This window comes from Periplaneta americana, chromosome 8, assembly GCF_040183065.1.
Source record: "Periplaneta americana isolate PAMFEO1 chromosome 8, P.americana_PAMFEO1_priV1, whole genome shotgun sequence".
Classification (NCBI taxonomy): Eukaryota; Metazoa; Arthropoda; class Insecta; order Blattodea; family Blattidae; genus Periplaneta; species Periplaneta americana.
This window is the reverse complement of record NC_091124.1, coordinates 23,622,472-23,631,236: the sequence shown is the minus strand read 5'-3', so window position 1 is coordinate 23,631,236 and position 8,765 is coordinate 23,622,472. Positions and strand designations below refer to the sequence as shown.

At 35.2% G+C, this 8,765-nt stretch overlaps 1 protein-coding gene across 1 annotated transcript; it reads left to right on the top strand.

The window, feature by feature from the left end:
- Positions 1-2,312: 2,312 nt before the first annotated feature.
- On the top strand, positions 2,313-8,346 carry LOC138704282 (farnesyl pyrophosphate synthase-like). Its single transcript, XM_069832149.1, has 4 exons — positions 2,313-2,477; positions 3,897-3,974; positions 6,022-6,156; positions 8,028-8,346. The coding sequence occupies exons 1-4, from the start codon at positions 2,397-2,399 to the stop codon at positions 8,217-8,219; spliced, it is 486 nt and encodes a 161-aa protein (XP_069688250.1). The 5' UTR covers positions 2,313-2,396; the 3' UTR covers positions 8,220-8,346.
- Positions 8,347-8,765: the final 419 nt, after the last annotated feature.

Genomic DNA, 8,765 nt, shown 5'->3' with positions numbered 1-8,765 from the left:
GGTAATTGATGCATTGGATAGCACAGACAGTTCCGCTGTTGCAGCTGTAAAATCATTGCCTTCTGAACAGCTATTGGAAGATATTCTGTTCATTGATCCTAATTTTAAAATCGTGTCCAAAAGCGTCATCCTGTTAGAATCGTCTAAACTACAACTCTCAGAAGCCCTTAATATAGTGGATAAAGTATCACAAACCGTTATCCAAAATAACAATTCACTAATTTCAGAAAAAGTGAAATGTAAGTTGAGAAACATTATTGCTAAAATTCTACCTATTCACAACTTCGTATTATAAATTATGTACTATCAGGTCACGACAAGACATCTGAAGTTGATGAACTAAAAAGTAGTGACTTCCGTTCTCCAAATATGTACGTATTACATCGTGTGATTGTTGAACATACTACTAGGTTCAAAAAGTTCCCGGAATTTTACTACCATTTTTCGTATTAATATATAACAAGGGATATTATACATTTGTTTTGTTGGTAACATTCATGATGTCATTTCCTTAAAGTTTGTTGATAATGGCGATTGTTGGTTTTGAGTTGTAGGCAATTGTTTATCATAGTGTTTTGTTTGTTCGTCGCATTTTGTAATTATGTCCACAGAGCAAAGTACAAACATCAAGTTCTGTGTTTTGCTGGGGACATGATCAGTATGGCTGATGAAGATGGTGATTTCTTAAACAAAATGAAACTGGTGCTACTTTTACGACCCAGTCCCTAAACGACAGTCATGTGAGTGGAAATCGAAAACATCTCCTCGGAAGCAAAAATTTCCTAGGGACACTTCCAAAGGCAAAGTTATTTTAAATGTTATGTTTTATTTAACGACGCTCGCAACTGCAGAGGTTATATCAGCATCGCCGGATGTGCCGGAATTTTGTCCCGCAGGAGTTCTTTCACATGCCAGTAAATCTACTGACATGAGCCTGTCGCATTTAAGCACACTTAAAGCAAAGTTATGTTGGAAGTTTTCTTCGACTCTCAGGGTCTCATGCACCATGAGTTCATTCCAGAAGGCCGTACTGTAACGAAAGAATTTACGTAGAAACCCTCCGTCGCCTCTGGGACGCAGTGATAAGGAAACGTCCAGAAAAGTGGGTAGAAAACAACTGGTTCCTCATGCATGACAATGCACCTGCTCATCGCGCAATTATTGTAAAGAATTTTCTTGCCAGGCACAACATAACTGCTTTGGATCACCCACCATACTCTCCTGATCTCTCACCAGCTGATTACTTTCTGTTTCCCCGTCTGAAAAGTCATCTGAAAGGACGGAGATTCAATGCTGAAGAGGTTATCGCAAACGCGACGAGAGCACTAAGACGGGTTTCACAAAATGGCTTCCAGGCCTGCTTCCAGGAACTCTACACGCGTTGGCAAAAGTGTGTTGTTGCGGAAGGCAACTATTTTGAAGGAAATGCTGTAGAATAGTGTTTAAGGTACGTTGTTTCTATGATGCTAGCAAATTCCGGGAACTTTTTGAACCTAGTATGTATATTTTCCCAATATAAAAACTGTTTAAGTGACTTTGCAGTCGCTCAAAATGTACGTTAACTCTTCACTGCAATACACATATTCAAGAATAATGTGAGTATCTTACATTAAATTTTAAGAGTTAATATATCTCACTATAAAATAATTGTGTATTTACATGTTTAGACATTTTCTACTTCAATGATCATTCATTATATTTCTTGACTGCAGGATATAGGTTTTATTGTAACCGCAATATACCGGTACTGCTCAGTGTTTACATCAGAGGCATACTCCATCCGTTGCACGCCCCCTTGTCATACAGTCTATACCGCGTGCGTAGTAAACCTTGCGATTCTCGTGGCAATTCCACGAAGTCTACTTATAACACAAGACAAGATCTATATAATATAACTTACCCAAATTTAGACTAAATAAATCAATGCAGAATTATGAATTTATATATTATAAGATATATGTAACAAATTTTCTAAGGAATTATTTCGCTTAGACACGGATGGTTTTCGGAAACGAGCTTCTGGTTGGTTAATTGAAAGGTATATTTATCACATTAAAGAGTTTTTAATCTTAGTGGTGTAAGTCTTAACTTAGTTTTGTAATCATATGCTTATATATGTAGGTTTATTTCATTGTGTACAATTCAGTATAATCAAGACACATCATTGTACTGACAAATTGGTAAATAAATAAATAAAATATTCTTAGTGATAATTTTTGGTTGAGTCTTAGCACAAATTGTTGGATTACAGATACTCCACTTGGCCATACAGACTATGGGTAATTTGTATTCTTTTTTATTTTCAGATTTCATTCAAAATTTGCCTCGGTCTACTATTAGACGACAATGTCGCAAAGAAAGGAGCAGGAAGACTTCCCGATTTAAACACATACACAATGGAGCGTTATCGTACCACAGCGAAATATAAAATAAGCTCCTTTGGATGTTTTTTTCCATTTACTCTCGCTACATGTATGGTAGGTACTATCATCAACTTATTTCTGTAATCTCATTATCAAATAACATGCTTAGAATGTCCCTTTATTAAAAAAATTAGGTTTCCTAGTCAGTGAAACGTACAGCAGAGTTCGTATAGGTCAGTTTCTGTCAGATGCGTTTCCAATTCAGTGTGGGCTAAAGCAATAGGAGATGCACTATCACCTTTACTTTTTAACTTTGCTCTAGAGTATGCCATTAGGAAAGTCCAGGATAACAGAGAGGGTTTGGAATTGAACAGGTTACATCAGCTGCTTGTCTATGCGGATGACGTGAATATGTTAGGAGAAAATCCACAAACGATTAGGGAAAACACGGGAATTTTACAGGAAGCAAGTAAAGAGATAGGTTTGGAAGTAAATCCCGAAAAGACTAAGTATACGGTTATGTCTCGTGACGAGTATATTGTACGAAATGGAAATATAAAAATTGGAAATTTATCTTTTGAAGAGGTGGAGAAGTTCAAATATCTTGGGGCAACAGTAACAAATATAAATGATACTCGGGAGGAAATTAAACACAGAATAAATATGCGAAATGCCTGTTATTATTCGGTTGAGAAGCTTTTATCATCTAGTCTGTTGTCAAAAAAATCTGAAAGAATTTATAAAACAATTATAATACTCGTTATTCTGTATGGTTGTGAAACTTGGACTCTTACTTTGGGAGAGGAACAGAGATTAAGGATGTTTGAGAATAAGGTTCTTAGGAAAATATTTGGGGCTAATAGAGATGAAGTTACAGGAGAACGGAGAAAGTTACACAATGCAGAATTGCACACATTGTATTTTTCATCTGACATAATTAGGAACATTAAATCCAGACGTTTGAGATGGGCAGGGCATGGAGCACATATGGGCGAATCCAGAAATGCATATAGAGTGTTAGTTGGGAGGCCGGAGGGAAAAAGACCTTTGGGGAGGCCGAGACGTAGATGGGAAGATAATATTAAAATGGATTTGATGAAGGTGGGTTATGATGGTAGAGACTGGATTAATCTTGCTCAGGATAGGGACCAATGGCGGGCTTATGTGAGGGCGGCAATGAACCTCCGGGTTCCTTAAAAGCCAGTAAGTAAGTAAGTTACATATTTTTAACATTTTTATCACTTAAGGTTTAGTAAACTGGTTATTTAAATAACTTTGTGTTAATTTCAAACATTGCTGGTGATTTCTCAGTTAATGACTAATTAACTAATCACTAACATTACGCACACTTAAATTTTACAGGAAATTGTAAATATTTTTTATTAAATTCAATTACCTTAATTCTTATGTAGAAGTTACACGTAATCACAGGGGCTTTCTCAACTCCCGTGCCACATTTTTTAAACACTAGCTACTAAACCATGTATAGTAATTTAACTGACACGATTTGTAATTTTATGTCACCTTCCTCAGGCAGGTCTGAAAAACGAAGAATTAATTCGCCGATGTAACGACATTTTATTGAAAATCGGTGAATTGGGACAAATTCTTGTAAGTAATAATTTCATTATTAACTTTTAATAAAATATTTACTCATGTATATCGATATAGAATTACAGGCAATTATCATTTTCCAATGGTTTTCAATAATAACAGTTCTAGAAGAACAGCAATATTAAGAGTTATAAACAGCAGCAAGAAGGGAAGGAAAGGAGACGCTCGCCTTTTTTTCTTAAAGATTTATTTAAGGCGAGATAGAATTTCTAGAATCGGTGGTGACGTGATGGTACTTTTGGGATATGATATTGAAGATTCTCCAAGCAAAATTATATACAGGGTGAACCGTAAGTAATGTCAATAACTCTGGAAGGTGATTCCTCGAGTAAAGAGCAACAAAAAAGTCAACACTATTTTGCTATTTTTGAACAGTTTTCCAGAAAAAACGAACATTTTAAAATAAATTAATAATTATGAGATCTTGCAACGATGCACCAGTAGGCAGTACACATTAAGTTGTGTTGCTCTGAACAACCCCTTCACCTGATTTGTTGAAGGTCATTGCCATGTACATTGTTTTTAATCTCTTTAAAAAATACAGACAATATACTGTTTAATTTTTTTGTTCCAACTGTGTTAAAGACCATTGTATTACACATTGCATTATTTTGACATTCATGTACGTATATACATAACCTATATATCCCATATTTCCATGGCACGAACAAACTTGGGTGTTACCAAAGAGAAGTGTAATGATAGGAAGACTATTATTTCATGCTTGCATGTTACTTTGGAATCATTACAGTCATGAATTAGAACGCGGTACCCAGCTGTTGAAACCGTTTGCCCTGATATTCTGGAGCTTATTTCTGTGGCCGGGAGGAAAAAGATCTTAAGTCAGTTTGTTGTCAAAATGAGATTTTTATATATTCTGAAAGTGGAAACAATTCTCTACAATCTGGTAAAACGGTTAAAGACTCCTGACTGGATTTATAGAGCGTTACCAAATATCCTAAGCACTTTTTGAATCGAACACACACAGAATAAAGGACTTAAGAATATTTAATACTTTATTCCTTACAAACCATCACATGTTTACTTTCCGTGCTTCCCTATTAAAAAGGTCTAATTTGTATTTTAGCTATTTTATCACATACTAACGCTCTTTCCTTTTAAAAATTTCAGCTGCAGGTAAACAGTCCTATATTGTTTAAGACCTGTTTTGCATTCCTAATAATTTACATTTCCCATTTACTTCGACAAATAAAAGGTCTTATGTTTAAATAGTTCCTTCTACTTAATTTGGGTTGTAGTATTAAAATGGCTTAAGTGCTGCTATTTTTGGAAATAATCAAGAAAATTGTTAAATGAGCAACATTACCTATTTTAGAAGAAATATAAACAAATAATATCCAGAAAAAACCTTTTAATTAAAAGAACGCTATAACTGACACAAATTTCAATCTTTCTATTGCTCTCCTGAAAAGTATAAAATTTTTACTTAAGACCTTTTTCCTACCGGCACAGATTTAATCTCTTGTCAATTAATTAATTGACTTTTATATAGAGAGAAATATTTAATGTAATTTGACTTGTCTATTTTTAAGTAGTCGTAGCGCAAGCATGTCCAAAGAAATATGCTATTATTAAATGAATTACTCTCAGAATTGATTAACTGATTTTTAATTAGTAATTATATAACCACAATTAAATTTTCGTCTTCATTGCGAACAGCTGTGTGAGCCGGAGAAAGTAGGCCGCCCAACAGACAAGATTGGCGGAGAAGCCAATGCCCAAAGATGAGGGAGCCTAAGTGAAAGTCACTCATTTTGGAAAGATGCTAATGGAAAACTTGTAGACACATTAAACAGAAAGTGGTTAATACAGACACACATAACACGTTTCTAGTAGATACTTGGTTAGGTTAGACTCATCTTGGCATCAAGATGTTATCACCTACCAAAATATTTTCAGTTATTTCCCTAAACGCCCCATTTACACATACATTACATAAGCGAATGAGTCACCATATTCCTAACTAGTGAAGAGTATTGGCAATTTTCATGTTGAAAAATTATTGTAGTATTTATTTCAATAGGACGACTACATGGATTGTTATGGAGATCCAGCAATCTCCGGCGAGATCAGCACCGACATTGAAACACGAAAGTGTACCTGGTTGATAGTAACGGCAATGCAGCGAGCAACACCAAAACAGAAAGCTATATTAGAGGTAAGAATAAACATCGTTTTATGTAATAAATGAATGAAGAAAATATTCCCGTGAGAGTTTTAAAAACGCAGGATGACTCATAAGTCAGTTGACAAAAATGCGAAACGCGAAGGTATGAAGATAAAATTTATTACAAAACCACTGAAATAACATGTTACTTACTAACCTACGTTAGACCCTCAAAGTGTCCTCCTTCAATTTCAATGTGAAGATGATATCTGTTGAATTTCGAAACAAATTGTGCCACAAATTGTCCTGTGAGAGTATGTTTTTGAATCCAGATTGAATACCCTGCTTTAAGTAATCCACATCAACACAGCATGAATGTTTTAACTCTATGTTTTAGTATTTTCCACACTGAAAAGCACATCGGGGTGGGTCCTAGCGAAAGAGAGGCCATTCGAAGGTATTACACGGCTCTGTGAAGAATGTGAAAGGAATGCATCAACTGTTACTCACACCAAAGCTACTTGAAACCATGCCCCTATTCGGCAGCTTCCGAACTGATAACGTCTACAGGACAAGCTTCATAAGAACATTAATGAATCACTATACTTACTTACTGGCTTTTAAGGAACCCGGAGGTTCATTACCGCCCTCACATAAGCCCGCCATTGGTCCCTATCCTGAGCAAGATTAATCCATTCTTTATCATCATATCCCACCTCCCTCAAATCCATTTTAATGTTCTCTTCCCATCTATGTCTCGGCCTCCCTAAAGGTCTTTTTCCCTCTGGCCTCTCAACTAACATTCTATATGCATTTCTGGATTCACCCATACGTGCTACATGCCCTGCCCATCTCAAACGTCTGGATTTAATGTTCCTAATTATGACAGGTGAAGAATACAATGCGTGCAGTTGTGTTGTGTAACTTTCTCCATTATCCTGTAACTTCATCCCTCTTAGCCCCAAATATTTTCCTAAGCACCTTATTCTCAAACACTCTTAACCTATGTTCCTCTCTCAAAGTGAGAGTCCAAGTTTCACAACCATAAAGATTTATTTGAAGGGTTCGTAACAAGCTGTTTTTTTACGGTGATGGGTTGTTAGCCCTTCGCCAAACCCCCAAGCTGGAGGACCACCCCTCATAGGCTGTCCGCGACTGCTTATTCAATATATTCACTGCAGTAAATTACAATGAATTGCAGGATCAAAGTCCAGGACATGTTAGAAACCAAAAAATTGTTCTGTTTAATTTCCTTCATTTCTTTATTGGTTTATAGGAATTTGAGGAATGAAATGTAATCATATATTTTTTATGTTTTTTTCCAATTTCCTTACTTTATTATAGATTTAAGGTAGTTTAGAAGATAAAAATAATAAAATTGTTGTCTTCATTTTCTTAACGTAGGTATTGTTTTAAAGAAATAAATTAATTGTTACCAGTCATAAATAACATGTCCAGGCAATTCAGATTTTTTCCAACAAATACTAAAGAAAAATATCCAAGTTCATGTCTGTCAAAATCTAGAAGTTATTATTATGCTTTAATAAGAAATGTCACTTCAAAATACCAAACGCTTTTGAAGATAATCAGTTTTCTATGCCTTCTGAAAAATTTGTTTAAATGGACATTTGGGGTTTCTGCAAATCACGATTTATTTGTGGAGGGAGAAATGATGTGGTGGTATAAATACAGTAGTGTCCGCTCGGGAACATATTGCCCATATCTAGACTATAGGCCTAATTATTCTGTTTTTCAGCTATATGATTTCTTTCCATAAAGTTAAAAGTTTGCTCCTGCACTTCTCAATTACTTCACAGGACTAAAAGTATGCTTTGTTATAGCTACCCTGCCTTAATTTCAGAGTATATTAATATCTTAATATCGTATATGAATAATTGTATTATCTTATTTCTTTTTATCAGGATTGCTACGGATGCCAGGATCCAGCTAAAGTCGAAAAAGTGAAGGAAGTTTACGAAGAATTGGATTTACGTTCTGAATATGCCACTTGTCTGCAAGACAGATATGAAGTTTTGCACAGACTCATCGATCAACTGTCAAATGATATACCACCAGAGCTTTTCTATAATTTGATGTTTTCAGAAGGAAAGTAAAAGCAGTGGTTGTGGAAGTATTAGTATTTAAGTTACTATGTAAACGACTCTATTAATGATATCGATGTGATACTAGCAATTTAAATGACATGTAGAACACGGAAAATCAATTAAACGATTAACAATTTAAAATGGAATAGCTTCATTGAAAACCAAGTATTTATTAATTTGACCTACATAAAAGAAAATCAACGTGGTAATAATATATTTTATGCCATCCTAGCATTATAAACAGGTTATTACTACGAGGGTTGTTCATCAAGTAATTTCCGTTTATTTTTTACAAACCTGTGAATGACGTTACAGAATTGGGTTACAATACGTTTGAAAGTATACACTCTAGTTTATTTTTCCATATAGTTTCCAGTCATATTGAGAAACTTGTCGTAGCGTTTGACGAGCTTTAAAATTCCGCAATCGTAGAATTCGGCCGCCTGCGACTGAAGCCAAACTACGACGCTGGTTGTCAACTCTTCGTCATCGTCAAAGCGCTTCGAGCCAAGCCACGTCTTCATGTGTATGAAGAGATGATAATTGCTAGGTGCA

Excerpts from the sequence above, each read along its gene's own strand:
- LOC138704282 (XM_069832149.1), top strand. The coding sequence starts at position 2,397 with ATGGAGCGTTATCGTACCACAGCGAAATATAAAATAAGCTCCTTTGGA. Across the intron at positions 3,975-6,021 it reads GTGAATTGGGACAAATTCTT|GACGACTACATGGATTGTTA; the intron begins GTAAGTAATAAT and ends TTATTTCAATAG. Across the intron at positions 6,157-8,027 it reads AACAGAAAGCTATATTAGAG|GATTGCTACGGATGCCAGGA; the intron begins GTAAGAATAAAC and ends TCTTTTTATCAG.